Source organism: Coprinopsis cinerea (genome assembly GCF_000182895.1).
Source record: "Coprinopsis cinerea okayama7#130 chromosome 4 map unlocalized cont3.4, whole genome shotgun sequence".
NCBI lineage: Eukaryota > Fungi > Basidiomycota > Agaricomycetes > Agaricales > Psathyrellaceae > Coprinopsis > Coprinopsis cinerea.
This window is the reverse complement of record NW_003307541.1, coordinates 536,623-555,354: the sequence shown is the minus strand read 5'-3', so window position 1 is coordinate 555,354 and position 18,732 is coordinate 536,623. Positions and strand designations below refer to the sequence as shown.

The following is an 18,732-nucleotide window of genomic DNA, read 5'->3' as shown; positions in this document are numbered from 1 at the left end:
ATCCGGATTGGCCGCACGCGCCACGTGCGCGGGAAATGTGCTGTCATGATGCGCTTGATGCGCCTGCCGCCCTCTCCGAGCTGATGCTCTTTAAAGTCAATTAGTCTACCGACCACTGCCGCATTATATCTCTATAATTGTGGACTATCTTCTGCTGGTCTACCTTATCGAGAGCTGCTGACGTATATAGGGAGACTCCCGCAAGCCAATTCCTTCACCTCTTCCCCTTCCGCCGTGAATAGGAGCTTTACCCGATTTGGATATCGAGTTTTTCGACAGGGGCGGGATCTAATCTAGAATCGAAGGCACAAAATTACGGCTTGATCAAAAACCACCACCATCCTCATCCTCTCTCTCTCAAAGTTCCAACACCGCTCTCAATGGCAGCACTAACATCCTCAGGAGAATCCATAATCTCCTCCTCTCTCTCGGTTTCAACACCCCAAATCTCGGATATCCACGATTACTTTGAAATTGAGCGTACGAGGAGGGAGATTGTGGAGGGAGGGTATAGGAGGGTTGCGTTGCAGTTTCCGGATGAGTTGTTGGGGTATAGTGTGCCTGTTGCGAAGGCGTTGAGGAGGGGAACAGGGGAGGAGGGAGGGAAGGTGGAAGTGTACATCTTGGCGGATACGAGTTATGGAAACTGCTGTGTGGACGAGGTTGCGGCCTCACATGTTGATGCGGATTTTATCGTGCATTATGGGTACGCGTGTCTTTCAAAGACCGCGAGATTGCCTGTGTTGTATGTGTTTGGGAAGGCGGAGGTTGATGTGGAGGATTGTGTGCGTTCGGTAGCTCAAAAGCTAATAGAAGTGGGGGCAGGGGAGGAGGAGGAAGTGCGTCTTGTGTGTGATGTGCGCTACAGGCATCGGGAGAAGGAGTTGGAGGAGGCATTAGGGATGGCGGTGGGTCGGTCTGTTACGACGACTCTGGGGGATGGGCCACAGACGATTGTGTATGTCGGGCCGCAAACACTTCGGTTGACCAACCTCCTCCTCACGCGTTCGACCTCTACGGTTGTCTCCTACGATCCTACATCGAAAACTACAGCACTCGAATCCGTCCAGTCCAATCGCCTACTGATGAGGCGGTACTACACCCTCCTCAAAGCCCGCGATGCTTCGACGTTTGGTATCCTCGTAGGAACGCTGGGGGTTTCGCAGTATCTCCCTCTCATTTCTCATCTTCGGTCTCTTCTCCGGAGGAATGGACGGAAGAGTTATACGATTAGTGTGGGCAAGCTTAATCCTTCCAAGTTAGCCAATTTTTTGGAGGTGGAGTGTTTTGTGCTCGTGGCGTGTCCGGAGAATAAAGTTGCGGATGCAAAGGTGAGTTGGTTTTTATTGCGCTAATGGGGTGCGTGCGGGTTGTGTTTTTTTTTTCGTTTTGGCTGACTGGAGGGGTAGGAGTTTTTGAGGCCTATTATTACGCCTTTTGAACCTGAAGTTGCGCTTTCGAAGGAGGTTAGATGGGATGGGACGTACAAGCTCGATTTCGCGTCCATCTTACCAAGTTCGCCTCCGTCGCCTGGATCGACTCCATTATCCAGTTCTGCAACAAATGAAGTGGAAGGAGAAGGCGGAGAAGAAGAGGAAGAGGAAGAAGAAGATCCAGACACACCCCACTTTTCTTTAGTCTCAGGGAAGCTCGTCAATTCGCGTCTGTACCCAGCGTCCTCATCATCATCCTCTCACCAACCATCCTCGACGAATGGAGAACTCGTGCAAACCAACCCCTCAGCATTGCAAGTTTTGCCAAATAGTGCAGCTGCGCATTTCTTGACGACTTCGAGGACGTATACGGGTTTGGAGTTGAGGTTGGGGCAGGATGAGCCTAGTGTGCTTGAGCAGGGGAGGAGTGGGATTGCGAGGGGGTATCAGACTGATGTCGGGGTTGGTGGTGGCGGGCATAGTGAACAAGACGGGCAGGGCGGTGAGGGTGGAGGCAGGCAGGTGGATATTGAGTCTTTGCCGCAGAGGTTACAGGAGAAGGTTAGTTTAACGGAGGAACCGGAGTCAACTGTGGCTCAGGGAGAGAAGGGTGAGGGGCAGGGTCAGTGTAAATCTGGGGGACGGTGTCGGGATGTTCGAAGAAGTTGTCTATTAGATTGGTGGTGGGGAGGATACAGCGATTTTTCGGTTACCTACTACGGTATCTCTATGTACATGTCCCAAGGGATATGACGGTTAAAAAGCTTCTGAGCCCATCCCTCTAGCTGACGAGGGATATATGTAGATGCGCGTCGGGAATGGAAAACATTAAACAGTCATCTGCGTCTGATTAGATATAGCGATCAAACATCTGGCCCGGATCAGGGTCAGGGCTCTTCCGACCGCCTCGTGCAGATGAAACAGGAAATCCACCTGCACAATGAGGACAAGACAAGGCTGAGCTGTAGAATAAACCTCGGTTTACTCCATGACCCTCCTCCCCGCAGTATACAAAGAAAAACATATATTACAGAAGTACACCGTGACAATGCGCAGGATAGAAGTCCGAATCCAACTGTCCGAGTGGGCCGAGAAAACAGAAATAAAAACCAAAACTCAAAGCTTGAAGTTTAAACGACATCTACGTTACACCAGCAAGAATCCGACCAACCCTCCCCTTCACCTCCTCCACCACCCACCCCATCCTCTCCCAGAGCATCTCTACCGCTCTAAAATCCAAGTTCCACCCCGACGGCACACTGATCCCCCTCCGAGTCCTTTCACAATACCGCCGCCAAACACCTTCAAGTCCAAACTCCCTCCCCCACCCCACCCACTCCTCCCATCTGATTCTTCCTATCCCTGTCCATATCGATACCATCTCCCCCACCCTCCGCACCTCATCCTCCCAATTCCACCCGTTCTCCCACTTCGCCCACTTTACTCCCTTCACCCACCCCCCAAAGCCAAACCCAAGCCCAAACCCACTCTCCACCGGCCAAATCCCCAACGCCCGACCCCACGCAACGACCCTCACAGCCAATAACCCGACACACCCCGCACACAAAAGCCAATAAAACACCATCTTAGGATCTATCTTATCATCGCACCATCCTGTTGCTCTCTTCCCTCTTCCAGCCTTCCTGATATCCGCATTTCGGATTGAGTCCGAATTCGCATATCCGAAACTCCCTAGGCTATCGATATCCTTCAGGTACAACGGCGATGGTGCCGGCTGTGGTGCAACAGCAACGACCCTCCCCCGAGTATACCTCCGACCCACCCCAAAACTCTGACCCATCTCCTGACTTCGCCTCCTCTTCCTAGTAATCCCACTCTCTCCCGCACGTTCAACCTTTACTCCGCCCTTTCCCTCTCCCCCTACCGTTATCCCCACCTCATCCCCTACCTGAGCCCGTCCTCCAACCCGACCAAAGCCTTTACCCACCCACTTCACAGGTGCTCTCACCCTCGTCCAGATACTATGACCAGAAGTAGTCGGGACCGATGGAGAGTGGATCGGCCATGGCGAAGATGATTCCAAATGTGACGACCGTGAAGATGTTTGTGAATGTGGCGACCGTGAATATGTCTGTGAATGCGAGGGCCGTGACGTCGACAGCCTCGAGCTCGAACCCGAACTCTCAAACTCCAGACCCCCCAACGAAGCACCCAGCCTCGTAATCAACCTAATCGACATCCCAGTTCCCGTCTCTACCTGGCGGGGAGCTCGTGTAGTAACCAACTGCCTAGCAGTTCGTCCTCTTCTTCCAACGTCTACGGGCGACCCTCTTCCCTAGTATTCCAAGGCCTTCCGTCCAGCGAGAGCTTTATAATCGAAGTCGGGTGGCAAGCTCTACAACTATATAACCTTGCCCCGAGAAGGCTAAGGATACCACTAGCCGCTAGATAACACCAAACCCAAGCCAAGCTCCAGATTAACACAACACTAAATACGCTAAACACCCTACTCACCTCAATCTAGCGCAAAATCCAATCTCCCAACGTTCAACCCAACTTCAAAGTACAGAAGTAACCCCAAGTCGAAGTAAGCAGGGCAGCGCAACCAAAGAAGACCCGTAAGACTACCACCCTACCACCCACTAATCTCCCCCTCCATTATATACTCCATACGGTATACCCCACCCACTAAGAAAAAGTTCGCCGAGGCAGACCATCACAAGTCACAAGTTCGAGCTTCCAAACGATTCCGATTCCGAGGTACAAGGAACGAAATACCCGGGGAAACGCCCACGCATTCCTTCCTTCCTCCAATCAAGAGCAAATCAAGAGTATCCGCGATCCACTTCGCCGGATACCTCAACCCGCTGCTCATGGGCACAGACATCCACTTGACCGGACCTGAATATGCATACACACATAGATTAGCATTCCCCCGCACAAACAGAGAGTCAACTCGACTGGCAAATAATAATAACAACGACCACGTCGAAGCCTACGTGTTCACCGTTTCCCAGAACCAGGAGAACTCCAGAACACAGATCATATGATGACCCCTCCTTCCACAAAGATTCTCAAGCAATCCAAGCCTTTTAATCAGCCTCACAGAAACTCACCAGAAGCCGCTTAAACAGATACACCCGACATGGATCTGGTCCCTTCCCAATAAGCGCCTCCAAACCCTGGTGAGCTTAGATCGAAATTCATGCTTGATGAAGAAAAAGAAATACTATACATCGATCATTACACAACACGTCCTCTTCAGTCATCCGGCGTCTACTGAGTCTGCGCACCATACCCTCTAATACCCTCCGCAAACGCCCAATACGTATCCAACCTCTGCGAATCAGTGATCTTCACTCCATCAGCCGTAATCGTCGCAATTTGGTACTACAACGAAAAGAAAACCCAATCAGCAAAATGACATCCATCCCATCCATTCACGCACTAACCTTATCCAAACTCCTGGCATCCCGATAGAACAACACCTTCATACTCTTCTCAAGGATCTTCCTAGCCTCGTCTTCAGTCAGGGTATCCTCCCTTCCCTCCACCTCCTTCCTCAAAAGCGGTTGCGCAAGGTAGGCACCATACCCAGTCGCAAGCGTTGATGCAGAATACGTCGTACCCAACAAATCCACATACGCAAGGAACCTAAATTATCACCACAATAAATCAATCCCTACTCCCGACACCAAACCAAAAAAGACCAACAACCAAAAACAACTCACCTCTCGCCTTTATCAACACCACCAACCAACAGCGAATTCCACAACGGATCCATCTTACTCCTCCTCGCATACATAACCTGGCTCAAATACTCATGAATCTCCTTCGCCCCAAGCGAATGCCCGTCCGCATTCGTAAACTCCTCCACAATCAACTCATCCAGCACTTTCTGGAGGTACTGGAAATCCGACATATCGCCACTAGCGCCTACAACCGTGTGCGTGCCCACAGCTTGAAGACGGGGGACGTCCTTGAATCGCGCGAGGGAACCGTACGAGGCGAGGTTGTCCGCGGCCATCATGATGCCGTCTTTGTATTTAATCGCGAGGACGGAGGTACCGGTTACGATTGGTTGTCTGAAAGTCGGAGGTGGCGGTTAGATGATAGCAAAGTGAGTAACGAAATCTAAGTGCAAGGCGATGAGTACTCACTGAGTCCTCTGAACGCCTTCAGAGAATGAATCTGCCTTGGGGCCATTATAGGGTCTTTGAGGAATGGGGAAAGTTCCATAGGCATCGTGCGCGTCGTTTCGCTATTGGCGTAATTCCATTCCGAAGAAATGTAGTCCCCAGGCCAATCCGTCGTCCATTTGGTTTCGTTATCGCACAACGAAAGGTCCAAAATCCAAGCATGTCGTCCCATTATCACAATCGTTTCCCCAGACCCAAATTCACCGCCCAGCATTCCAAAATCCAAACCACGTCAATAATCCCATCCCACGCATCACAAACCACCATACCCCAGCCCAACACGACCCAAAATTCAAATACAAGATTCCCAACGAACTCATCAGCCCTCCACACCACAACAATACTGCTAACAACTCACAGGTCGACCCCAGTTTGTAGGGAAATGGTCCATCGCAACAGAGAATCAGGAAAAAGCCTTTGAAATCGGGTTGTTGGTCGCGAAAGACGACGGGCGGACTATCGGATGTGGTAGAGAGGAACGAGGAGATGGGCCATTTCAGCGTCGACGACGCGCAAGCAACGCGTCACGGTGATCGGAATCTTCCGTGATCCAATCACCGTAGGTGCTACGCGCGGCAAAATAGGGGCTCATTATCGCTGAGGTCTCTCCTCCAGACCATCGCCATGGAGTTCAAAACCCAACTACCCTATATCGAAACTACCGTCCGCGATCCTCATCAACCCCAGGGGAACATGTACAAGTCCCAGATAAATCTCATAGATCACGAGCGAATCGTCAGGGTGACCGTAAGTACTCGCTTCAAGCACTTTTCCGGTTTCTCCTTTTCGCTGAACTGCTGTCACAGCTCGAAGGACACACCGGACACGAGCGAATCACAGCGCTCACTGTGCTGTGATTCTGATTTGGTTGTTCGTATCCGCCTGTTCTGTTCGTAGTTCACCCAAGTCCTTTCTCACTTCCTTTTCGAGTCTGTCTCTCCCAGTTTCATTGAGTTGAATCGGTCCCCAATTTGTTGTGTGAGGGTATTGGGCAAAGCCAAGCGTTGAGTAAATACGGAGAGATCTCTCGAAGTACGGCGAACTAATTCAGGAATACAAGTACTACGAACCCTGCTTTGTGTATTAGAGCTTATCACCCGATGCCTCTTTCTCCGCGGATGTACTTTGCTCTTCTTCAGCTGTGGACCCCGTGGTATCAGACTCCAGCTCGCCCAGTACAGCTATTCTCGCAGCCATTGAGTGGCAATCACTATACCAGAAGCACGGAAATACGCACCGTCATGGTCGACATGTCTAACCGGACCCGTAAACCATTTCCTGGCACTTAACAACCAAAACCAAACGCTATATGCTGAAACAACAGCAACGGCCACCGACGCATAGTTGAACGTCTGGGAATTGACAGGCTAGATTTCAGAGAAGGATTAGCTTCAATCACATTGTAACTCGGAAGTTCTAGATGAGAGTGTACTGACGTTGATTTGAGGAATAATGAATGCGACTGTAATGAAGATGATCCAGCAAACAGAGACCACCGCGACGGGATAGGAGAATTTGCCAAGGTGGAATGGACCTCGGACGAAACGATCATGGTAGATCACGCGCAGAGCAATGGGGATAGCTATCAGAAAAGCCCATTAGTATCGTGATAACGGACGGTGATAGGACTGACCATAAGATATGTAGAGCCCAATCGTCGCAATGGAAGTGGCCGCTGCAAAGGCGACCTCGCTGCCGAGACTCGGCAGGCCTAAGATGAAGCTGAGAGTGCATGAAAGCCAGACTTCAAACCGTCATCTCAGTCGAGCTGCTAACATGGGGACGAATGTGGAAACGAATACTCACCTGTTCGAAGAGGCGATTTCCACCTTGGACTGACATAGTTGAAGAACTTATGCCCTGGGACCCCACCGTCCCGTGCAAACGCGTAGATCATCCTCGAATTGGAGGTCATGGAGAACGTTCTTCTCAAACTCTCAGCGCGCGATATCTCGGATACCAAGTCACACTCACCCGCATAGGTACATGCAGCATATCACAACTGCCTAGAAACAAAGAAATTCGGTTGACGTTAGCCTTTGTGCGACGAACGCTTCTACATAACAGTGCTTACCATCGCAGCAAACGCCCCGTTACGACCCAGCGTATCCAGGAATATCTGCATCACAGGCAGGCCAGTCTCGGAATTGACTGTCCCTTCGAGATCTTGCATAGAGAACAGTAGTCCCAGGATAAGGAACCAACCAAGGGCGGCAGAGACTGCGATAGCCATAATGATGCTAACACTGCCTGCCATAGCCGCATTGTGCGTTTCTTCGATCAGCTATGTCCGCCGGTCAGCGCGATCGTCTACAGAAGTTAAGGAGGGTACGCACATGAGCACTGGAATCATAGCCGAGTAGGGTGTACTAAGACCACAGGAAATATCAGTCGGCGTATCAACTCGCTTGCAAGGACACGGCTTACTTGAGCCAAGAGGATCTACCAAAGTAACATTAGACTCTCCACTCCGATGGAATAAAGAAAACATAGAACATACCCCGACGATGACAACATACGCATTACTCGCCCTCACCCCCCACCCCACCTCTCCATCCACGCCCGTATTATCAATGAACCTCGTAAACACAAACGAAGCCGATTGATGCACCGGCGCCTTGGCAAGAATTGCGATGATAATCGACATCGTGCCAAAGGCATGAAAACAGACAGATACATCGTTGATGTACGGGAGGAGGTCAGTGCCAAAGGTGTTAGTGAGGGCTTGGCTGTAGAGGACACCAGCGAAGATCCCTTACAAAGGGGCAATCACCGGATTTAGCAACGCGGAAAAGCGGATCATCCTGATGCCGGACGCGACGTACCGATCGTAGTTCGTGGTGTAGGCTCAAAGGAGGTGCCATAGGCACATACCGTAGAAATGAAAGTCGCACAACCGAACCTACCGAAGAGAATAGTCAAACATGAGCGTGTTGAAATCACAGGAGAGTTCGACGAACCCGATGCCTGCTGTGACAGCGACCTGACCTAGGAGATTGAACCATCCTGATCAATGACATTCTCTATCATCTCCGGCATTACCGGCATCCCATCGCTATTCTTATTCGGCTTGGTATGCGTCTTTCCCTCTTTTCTGTGGTATTCTCTATACTGAGCTTGTATTCTCTCAGAATACTGGAGGACCCGCAGTGATGGTTGGATACCTGGCCGTTTGTAAGGTCCATTTGAGAGCATGATCTGTCATCCGCTTGACCACCCTCTGGAACAGCGTTCTTCACTATGTTCGTCGGGCTTTCAATGGCAGGTGTGCACTTATATCAATTACTCTATCCAACATCTGACCGTCCTTGGCTTGAGAAATATGCAGGTTGGATTCATGGTGGTGGTTCTGTCTGTGCACGTTGTCGACTCACTCCACCTTCGCATGACAGCACGCACCCAACCTCGGGTGGGCCATACTATTGGGCCGCGATGCTTTCGACTCCGAAATTTGCGCCTTTTACATCATGGATTACTGGTTCGTTCTCCTCGACATCCTTTCAATCTTTTCTGACACCGTGACTATTCAGCTATAGGACAGTGAGCGTTGAACGTTGAACTTCGAGGGACGAAAAAATTGTAGCTGAGAAAAACTAACGCCAAAATTCTGAATGGCAGTTCTATCAGCGACATGCACTTGGTGAGGGGGATCTACCAACCTTCATCATTCCAAAGTTTCGTCTATCCATGGTGTATATGTCAGCACAGCGCTGGAGGGATGTATTGACACAATGACCCACTTAAGCTCTTGCTTATACCCCATCCTAGCAAGCTCTGCCTCGTCCCTGTCCACCGTCAGGACTTCCACCGTCGGTTTCCTTTCTTTCGCCATGGGCTGTAAGTCGATACGATGAAGGATTGCGATGACTTCGCGAGGGTGTGGTTCGAGTTTAGGGTTTAATTATTTAGCCAATAGTGATTGCGATGAGTGGCCAGCAAACGGGATATTTCTGAAAGTCCTCACGACGCCGGCTCCAGTTTTAAAGCCTCTGACTAGGCCTACCAACGACACATTTCACCACCAGCATCTCTATACGAAGACAGTCTACCAATCCATTGACATACATTGCTGCAGCCAACACCATGTATAATCAGTCCAACAGCCTGCCCGAGGGTTGTTTTTTACAATTCATCCAGGAGTGTGTGACATCCAAAGAATAGGGAGGGATTAAGAAGAGAGCAGGGTAGGGAAAGAGCTATGTTTAGAACAGAGTACGCAGCAGAAGCGTGCCAACGCCACCCGCATCGCGAAGATCGATTCGAAGCGCTCACGTTCGTGAGCCGCGGGTGAACACCGAGGGTGGCGCTTACGGTATTCACGTCGGGCGAGGGATGTAAGGAGGACGTACTTTACCTTAGCGCCGTAGATTAGATCGGCTTGTTTGGTTTTGTTAGCATCAGACGCGCTCGCCCTTACGGCCAGCGCTCGCGCGTTCCCAACTTTCCCTTAGCCTCATCGTACCTCACTATTCATTCACGTAGATACTGATACTTCCAATAAACCTTGGTCGTGCGTATTCTGCGTGTGGTGAATCGAGGGCGAGGCTACTTTACCACACACCCCTTACACTTTTTTACGCATCCATAAATCCGTACCGCGCTTTTTCTCTCTTCCTGGGAACACCCCAACCACTATAGATCTGCGGATCTCTATCTTATTCGTATATTCGACTAGTACAGCACCTCGGACGACGACGCTAGCACCCGACGTTCGAGTACAAGATGGTTAGCTCGTTCTACGACTCGGATGACGAGCAGCCACATCACCACTCAGGTGACCAGACCCCCAGGCCACCTGGACACTACGGCACGACGCGTAACCCTCAGAACGAAGGGAGGCGAAGCGCAGCACGGAACCACGGAAGTTCCGGTGTCTACAGGCATCACGAGCCTTACGACTTCATGACCCATAACCCATGGGAGGTAACCGACTGGGCAACACGAAGCACGACGTCCAGTCGTATCTCGAGGACCAAGGAATACCTCGAGATGGCCATGGACCAGGGCCTATCACAAGAAGAGGTCATGGCAATGATACTTAAGAATTACAACTTGCCACCGGGAGCATTCCCATCTCGCAGCGAGGCGAGTAACTCCCAATCGAGTCGAGCGTACTCGAATACTCACCAAGTTAAACAAGAACCGGACAGCCCTGGGCACTTAGGAACCCCAGGAAACGGTGTGGCAGACCCTAGCGCCATCATCGTACCACCTGTAGGTGGTCCCCCAGATCCGAACCTGACCAGTGCTGAACAGAGTCTGTTCAGGGCACAGCAGCCTAACGAAGACGACGAGAGCTATCGTCGTCGAGTTAGCGCTATTCGTCGACTGCGGTCACCACCGGACACCAAGTCGAACGAAGAAACCGTCACCACGACGGCCTCAACTGCCAAAGATAAGGGCAAGAGACGCGACGATGGTGGGTATAACCCAGCGGTTATCTCACCCCGGATGGTCGCTGGACCGTCGAATTACGGGTTTGGACAGTACGACCCGAACTACCGACCACCACCGCTCATTCCCCCTTCAGGATACCGCTTGCCCGACGTACACATGGGATTCGGAATGTCGCCCGTCATCGAGGACGACTCCGACTTCCCGTTGCTGTCAACCCCGCCTCGTGAGCGGGTGCGAGAGGAAGACGAAATCCTCCAGCGCTTCCGAGAGGATGAGATTAGACATGGCGAAATACCTACGGTAGCCGATCGCAATGTACGTTGGCGTGTAGACGAGAATGGGAATAAAGTTGCCTACTACGATGACCCAGCTGTCCGAGCACCACCCTCAGGAAACGATCCAAGGGTGAATAAGTCCACCAAGCCACATCTCCAAGGGAAAGACCACCCTCGTAACCGACACCCTCAGAACCAGGGCGACGAAATGAGGGGGAGGGTGCCTAACCAGCCAGTGAACTCACAGGCACCCGCACCGCAGACTAATGTCGGAGGTATGAGCAATACTGCTGCCCAGTACCACCGAGAGCATGAGCAACAACATAGCTCACAGTCTCACCCCTCCAGGAGGTCCCGTAGCCGAGATACTACGTCAGAACAGAGGCCACAACCCGATCCCTGATGGAGCGAGACTCCAGCATTCCAGGATCCCGCTAGGAGAGGTACGAGCGAACTGTTACTCAGATGGCGGGAGCAAAGCCAAGTCCGCGAAATGCAAATGTTGACGAGCTTGCAAACCCAGTTTGAGGAAGTCGACGACCCAGTCGATTCCGAATGGCTGGCCGCAGCTAAAGAGAAGTACCGGGCATTGATTCATGACGTCCTTAGTGATGAAATGAATATCCCTGAGGTGATGAAGGACTACGGAAAAATCAAGATTCCTTCACCGAAAACTTACGGAGGCGAAGATGATATTGATGCCTTCGAGAACTGGCTGTACGGGTTCGTGTACTTTGCCCGAATTAACGCGATAGGAGGGTCAAAGACAGATGCGTTCCTAGTTCAGCTGGTCGGAAATTACCTCACTGGGAAAGCCCAGAGGTGGTACATCGAGAACGTCGAGAGTGTCCATCGTACCCGAATGCATTGGACATTCCCAGACGTCATAACCGAACTCTATGCTCGTTTCGTGCATGAACCAGCCTCTCGAGACGCCGAAGAGAGGTACCTCGCTGTCAAGTACAGTGCGAGGGAAGGCATGCAAAGTTTCTTCACGGAACTTCGGCTGTGGGCTAGTCGTATGCCCAATAAGCCCAACCCTATTGATTTCATGCACCAGATGTTGTCTCAACTGCCCAAAGAAATGAGAGACGACTTGATTGAGAAGGGGTATACCCCAGAGAACAACAAACGAATCAAAGATCTGGTTCAAGCTGGGATTAACTACGAACAATCTGAGCGCCTCAAGAAGAAGTACAACTACTCTGTGAAGGCGTCGAGACCTAGCCAAGTAGGGTCCAAGCCAGGTATACAGGACTCTTGGAGAGCCGGATACCACTACAATCCAGTCGAGTGGTCGCCTTGTGAGAGATAACCAAGGCCGAATTGGCGTTTATCAGCCCTTAGATCGATTGGAAGGACGAAAGCGCGACAGCTACTCGAGGGAGCAGAGCTCAGGCTCGAAGAATCGCGATTCTCGAGACGAAAGGAGGCCGAGTTCGACCCAAGCAACTGCAGGAACATCACTGAGGAAAGCTGGCGATCCAAAGACGAAGGCATCGTCCAACTCGCGCACCTGCTATTCTTGTGGTCAAGTAGGCCACTATGCAACGGACAAAGTATGCCCGAACTTTGGACAACGCTCTAAGGGGCCAGAACCGACTAAACGCAATTGACGAGTCGGAGGAGACACAGCAGAGCGAGTCTGAAGAACAGATAGCTCACATAGACGAGTCAGAGGACGATACTGGAGGGTATGGTGCCCAGTATGAGTCCGAAATCGAGCAAGTGAGCGACTACGAGTTTGCGAGCGACCCAGAGTCCGATTCCGATCGCTTAAACGTCATAGTAGAGGCCAGTAGCGACTCTGAAGAACCTGATTTCTTTGGAGCGGTACGAACGATTGAGGGGGAGCCTACGGCGATGACTAGACCCTTCAAGAAACTTAATGTATCGCCCCAGGCAATCGAACGTCCTGGGCGAAGGCCAGAGGAGAAGCGGTTCCTCATTGCAAAAGTATCCATCTGTGGGCAGTCTGCTATCACTATGTTCGACAGTGGGAGCAGTACAGACTCGATTAGACCAGCCTTTGCAAAGGTACACGACATACCTGTGCATCCTCTGTCCAAGGAATTGAAACTCCAGCTTGCGACTATTGCTAGTCGAGCAAGTGTCAACTACGGCACCTGGGTTAACATCAGCTACGGCTCAATCAAGAATTCGAAGGAGTACGTCGATGTTGTTAACCTTGACCGGTACGACGCGATCCTAGGCACCCCATTCATGCACAAACATGGGGTGGTCCTCGATTTCAAGAATTCCCAAATTTTGATCAATGGGAAGGCGTACCCGACGCTCACTGAACCCGAGGAGCGTGAGCTATTCGCTCGTCGATCAGCCATGCGAAAGATGCATGGCAATTCGACGGAATGACTGGAGGACGGGCCTCCAACCCCCACCAGAGTTACGATTGAGGAGTTGGAGGATTCAGAGGGCCGTCAGATCAACGAAGGGCTTATGCCCGATGGTCCCCTACTCATGAGCTTGACTGAAGAGGAGAATTGGGGTGCGTCACACAGTAGAGGCAAACCACCAATTGAGACGTCCAGAAAAGAACAAAAACATACCTCGAGTCGTGAACCATTCGATTCGAAGGCGAGAAATCGCCCCAAACCTGCCCCTAGCATTCCCATTGTAGTCGAAGACTCTGCCGACATTGAGAGTATTCGAATGAAGGGCATTGAACCTGTGGAGTTCGTCCACGAGTTCACCCGCACCTGGTTTCCGGATAAGCGGATTCGAGATGAGCTGAAACGGAAACACGTACCAGTGCAAAAAATCAATAAAGCGACACGAGTGTTTCGCAAAGTCGCTGAAAAACATATTGAGGACGTAACGAGGATGGGGAAACTCACAGAGGAGGACATCCCAAGGCTACGCGAGAACTGGATCGAGAACTGCAAGGCTATGATGGAGGGTCCGCCTCCCAAGTTACCTCCCCTTCGTGACGTCAACCATCGCATTCCCCTTAAAGACGAAAGGATGCAATACAATTACCACATGCCACGGTGTCCAGATTCGCTGAAACCGCAGCTACTGGAAAAGATCAACCGGTACACGGATGCCGGTTGGTGGCAGCAGAAACAAGTGGATCAAGCTGCTCCAATGCTCTGCATCCCCAAGAAGGACGGGAGATTACGAACCGTCGTAGACTGTAGGAAACGGAACCAGAACACAGTCAAAGATGTTACCCCCTTCCCGGATCAAGACCAGATTCGCTTAGAGGTTGCGCGGGCGAAATATCGTTCGAAAATCGACCTGTCAGACGCCTATGAGCAGGTTAGAGTCGAACCAGAGGACGTCTGGAAGACTGCATTTGCCACAGTGTACGGAACCTTCGTCAGTGCTGTGATGCAGCAGGGAGATTGCAACGCACCTGCGACGTTTCAACGACTCATGAACATGATATTCCGGGAGTACATTGGGATATTTATCCATGTGTATCTTGATGATGTCTTTGTGTACAGTGACTCGATCGAAGAGCATGAAGAGCACTTACGGATCGTGTTCCAGAAGCTGCAGGAGGCATGCCTCTACCTTAAGGCTGAGAAATGTGATCTCTACGCTGAAAAGGTTGATTGTTTAGGTCATATAATCGACGAGAAAGGTATACATGCCGACGCCGATAAGATGGCACGCATCCGAGACTGGAGGACACCAAGGAACTACAACGACATTGAAAGGTTCCTTGGTCTGGTGCAGTACCTGGCTCCTTTCCTCCCGGACATTGCTGCCTACACATCGCCATTGTCCGCCATTACGAAGAATGGTCAAGCATTCCGTTGGGACCCCATCCATGAGACCTGTTTCCAAAGAATCAAGCAGATCTGCTGCTCGACTCCAGTGCTTCGCCCAATCGACCCTCGTAAAACTGACGAGCCGATTTGGGTAATTTGCGACGCCTCAGTCAGTGGTGTTGGTGCCATGTATGGCCAAGGCCCCACCTGGAAAACATGCAGACCCGCTGGTTTCATGTCCAAGAAGTTCACGGACGCCCAGATGAACTACCGAGTCTTCGAGCAGGAGACCCTGGCAATACTCGAAGCCTTGTTAAAGTGGGAAGACAAGCTAATTGGATATCGTATCCATGTGGTAACGGACCACGAAGCTTTGAAGTTCTTCGACAGACAAAAGCGACTGTCAGCTCGTCAAACTCGATGGATGGAGTACCTATCTCGTTTTGACTTCGATATCCGATATGTCGAGGGAAAACTGAACAAAGTAGCCGATGCATTGTCCAGATACTTTGAAAATGACGTCTGGGACGATGTACACGATATCTCTGAGTACTCGAATGCCGACTACAGGCTCGACAAAGCCATGGATGATCTGCCACCCCAGCGGGTTGCGGAAATCGTCAATAACGACGTCGAAATTCGGGCAATGACGCTTGAAACGCCACGTCGATCGGCCAGGCTACAGAGGAGACTCCAAGAGAATGTTGAACTTCGAGATATTGAGGCCCAGAGACTTGCAGAAGCGAACCGACGCGATAAAGGCAAGGAGACCGAGCCACAAGCGCCAACAAAGTCTCAGGACAACGAAGAGGACGATCCTACCGTGTTCGAGTCGAGAACTCGAGGGAATAGCATTGGGGAAACCATTCCCAATGCAGACGAGTTCATAGAAGCGATCAGGGCATCCTATAAGACCGATGCACTGTTCAGCAAGGTCCTAGAGTCGCCCAAGATGCATACCCAGTTCGAAGTCGAAACAGGGCTGGTGTATACGCGAAATCGAGGTGGAGAGCGCGTACTGTGCGTCCCACATGGATCATTTAACGACAAATCGCTCCGAGGAATTGTCCTAGAGCAAGCCCACGAGATTCTCGGTCATTTCGGACCACAACGAACGTCAGACTACGTCAGACGATGGTATTGGTGGCCTAGAATCTTTGTTGACACCCAGAAGTTCTGTAGGACGTGTCAGACTTGCATGATGTCGAAAGGAGAGAATAAACGACCCCAGGGACTGCTCCATACGTTACCCGTACCAACCAAGCCATGGCAATCGATTGGTATGGACTTCATCGGTCCATTCCCAGAGGTAAACGGCAAGAACTACCTCTGGGTGATAATTTGTCGCCTCACCTCAATGGTGCACCTAATTCCTGTCCACACGACGAACAAAGCGTCAGAATTATCCGAAATCTATGTCCGAGAGATAGTGAGACTCCATGGCTTACCAGAGTCGATTGTATCGGACAGAGACTCGAAGTTTACGTCGAAATGGTGGCGAGAGATCCATCGGTTATTGGGAACGAAACTCCTAATGTCTACATCGTTCCACCCTCAGACAGACGGAGTCACAGAGCGTGTAAATCGAAGTATCACGCAGATCCTTCGAGGTGCAGTACAACCGGACCAGAAGGACTGGATCTCGCGTTGCCCTCTGGTAGAGTTTGCTATCAACTCGAGTGTTAGCGCTACAACTGGATTTGCGCCATTCGAACTCACCTATGGGTATATGCCATCGATGTTGAAGGCATTCCCGGAAACCGAGACCAGATTCCCGCCAGGAATCACTGCATACGCCAACCAGGCACTCCACTACATAGCAGACGCCCATGACGCGATAATCGCAGCTCGGGTATTCCATGAGGAAGCATGCGAACGATAAACGACGTGAAGAACCGCCAATTAACGTCGGGGATCCGGTGTATTTGTCCACCCAGAACCTGAATATCTCACAAGGGAGAGCTTCGAAGCTTGTTCCGAAGTTTATTGGGCCCTACAAAGTCACGAAAGCGTGGCCCAAAACATCAACATACGAGCTAGACTTACCTGAGCAGTTGAAGTCGAGGAGAATCCATCCGAAGTTCCACGTGGGATTGCTGAGACCACACTACCCAAGTGACGACATGCTATTCCCGAATCGGTCAAAGCCCGAACCTTACGATTTTGGCGCCCCAGATGATACGGAATGGTATGTCGAAGAGATAATCGACCATCGGGGAAGTGGAAAAGCGATGGAATTCCTAGTACGATGGACTGTGGGTGAGCCCACTTGGGAACCGTTATCGAACTGCAATAAATTAGTGGCGCTTGATAATTACCTCCAGCTTCAGGGGGTGAAGCAGGTCCGAGACCTCAAAGGTCAAGGACAAGTCAACCCCTAAACGCGGGCGCGCGTCGCGTGTTCGATAAATCTGACTTTAACATTTCAAGCTCAGCTTTATCTACAATTTCATTAATTACACACCTCATCCTCATGTTCGACATCCCTTCCCCATTCACCACATCGTTTATAACTACCTATTTCACTCTATTCCCCTTCCCTTTCGTTGTTTTCGCTTTCTTTTCCATTTACATTACTAAATTATGCCTAGGGACCGGGAGTGGAGGGCTCACCATAAGGAAATCCTCATAACCCACGATCTCAAGAGCTGCAACGAATGCCGCTACTTTGCGGAGCACAGCAAGACGTTGGACCTTGGAGGGGATAGGAAGAGGGCAGAGGATGCGATAGCCGCGAGGCTTTCGGGGGAAATCGCAGCGGAGAGGGATATGTTGAAGAGGAGTCTAGAGCAGGTGACGAAGGAGAGGGACGAGGCCAGGAACCACGCAAATCGCGCAGACGACGAGGTCTACTCGCTCCAAGCGCAGCTTCGCGAGTCTGACGCCATTATCCAGGCCAGAGACGAGCGAATCCGGGCTTTGGAACAGCAGATCGCGCACCAGGAACAGCTCGACCAACGCCATCGTAAACGACCTCGAAACTCGCAGTATAACACCAACAACTCGTCGCCAAACCCGCCGAATCGACCCAACGCGACTACCAACCACCTCCCCAACAAATATCCCCACCCCAAACCGTCTGACGGCATCGACAAATGGGCAGAGTACGCGTACTACAACGGAGCACCACGAGGCATCCTCGAGGACCTCAAGAACGGCGTCAGTATCCGGTGCATCCGAGGGAGGGACATCGTCCACCAGCTCGGGCCTGCTCGGGGCCCTAAGGCGTGGACCCAAAACTTCGCATTCGCCATCGCTTTCTGTAAGATGGCTGGATGCGAGGGCCTCTACGATCGAGTACTCAAGACTATGGTCCTCGACGTCGCCCCCAATCGTTCGATCACCCCGTATGACGCCTCCAAACCACTTACAACCGCCAATATCATCGCTTGGTGCGCCGGCGTTGGCCTTACGACTCGCGATATCGATGACTGTGCGCTGTTCGCGCAGGTATTCCTTCGGCAAGTTATTGACTCCACCCAGTTCATCTCGGACACCCACCCCGCAGTCCAGGCAGCCATTTGGGTTCACCAATGGATGGATCGCGTTGTCGGCAAGCCAATCGACAACCCAGAGTGGTATCGTCCCAAGGAGATCGTCGACATGTATGACAAGGCGAGGACGGCTCGATTCGAAGGGAAACCAGCCAACACACCCATCTACACCACCAGCAACGGTGTCCAGGTCCTCCCCAACGCGCTCTTACCCAAGGAATGCCCGACAGTCGAGG

At 51.4% G+C, this 18,732-nt stretch overlaps 6 protein-coding genes across 6 annotated transcripts; 3 read left to right on the top strand and 3 right to left on the bottom strand.

Moving 5' to 3' along the window:
• Positions 1-380: 380 nt before the first annotated feature.
• CC1G_13543 (diphthamide biosynthesis protein 2) lies at positions 381-2,186 on the top strand (the record flags this gene model as incomplete). Its single annotated transcript, XM_001840220.2, has 5 exons — positions 381-785; positions 814-839; positions 869-1,331; positions 1,410-2,055; positions 2,110-2,186. The coding sequence occupies 5 exons, from the start codon at positions 381-383 to the stop codon at positions 2,184-2,186; spliced, it is 1,617 nt and encodes a 538-aa protein (XP_001840272.2).
• Positions 2,187-2,574: 388 nt separating this feature from the next.
• On the bottom strand, positions 2,575-3,460 carry CC1G_14330 (hypothetical protein; the record flags this gene model as incomplete). Its single annotated transcript, XM_002911288.1, has 2 exons — positions 2,575-3,256; positions 3,423-3,460. 2 exons carry the CDS (start codon positions 3,458-3,460, stop codon positions 2,575-2,577), a joined length of 720 nt encoding a protein of 239 aa, XP_002911334.1.
• A 1,210-nt stretch (positions 3,461-4,670) lies between these two features.
• CC1G_02733 (proteasome beta 4 subunit) lies at positions 4,671-5,639 on the bottom strand (the record flags this gene model as incomplete). The annotated part of the gene is made up of 4 exons (XM_001840218.2): positions 4,671-4,784; positions 4,847-5,048; positions 5,126-5,479; positions 5,551-5,639. 4 exons carry the CDS (start codon positions 5,637-5,639, stop codon positions 4,671-4,673), a joined length of 759 nt encoding a protein of 252 aa, XP_001840270.2.
• Positions 5,640-6,676: 1,037 nt separating this feature from the next.
• On the bottom strand, positions 6,677-9,011 carry CC1G_02731 (GABA transporter; the record flags this gene model as incomplete). Its single annotated transcript, XM_001840216.2, has 13 exons — positions 6,677-6,732; positions 6,831-6,960; positions 7,030-7,175; positions 7,227-7,304; positions 7,400-7,428; positions 7,568-7,599; positions 7,668-7,877; positions 7,930-7,962; positions 8,094-8,347; positions 8,419-8,495; positions 8,554-8,581; positions 8,706-8,831; positions 8,993-9,011. 13 exons carry the CDS (start codon positions 9,009-9,011, stop codon positions 6,677-6,679), a joined length of 1,218 nt encoding a protein of 405 aa, XP_001840268.2.
• Positions 9,012-9,324: 313 nt separating this feature from the next.
• CC1G_14329 (hypothetical protein) lies at positions 9,325-9,754 on the top strand (the record flags this gene model as incomplete). The annotated part of the gene is made up of 2 exons (XM_002911287.1): positions 9,325-9,430; positions 9,669-9,754. The coding sequence occupies 2 exons, from the start codon at positions 9,325-9,327 to the stop codon at positions 9,752-9,754; spliced, it is 192 nt and encodes a 63-aa protein (XP_002911333.1).
• Positions 9,755-10,315: 561 nt separating this feature from the next.
• Positions 10,316-11,668, top strand: CC1G_14328 (hypothetical protein; the record flags this gene model as incomplete). The annotated part of the gene is made up of 1 exon (XM_001840215.2): positions 10,316-11,668. One exon carries the CDS (start codon positions 10,316-10,318, stop codon positions 11,666-11,668), a length of 1,353 nt encoding a protein of 450 aa, XP_001840267.2.
• Between the last annotated feature and the right edge of the window lie 7,064 nt (positions 11,669-18,732).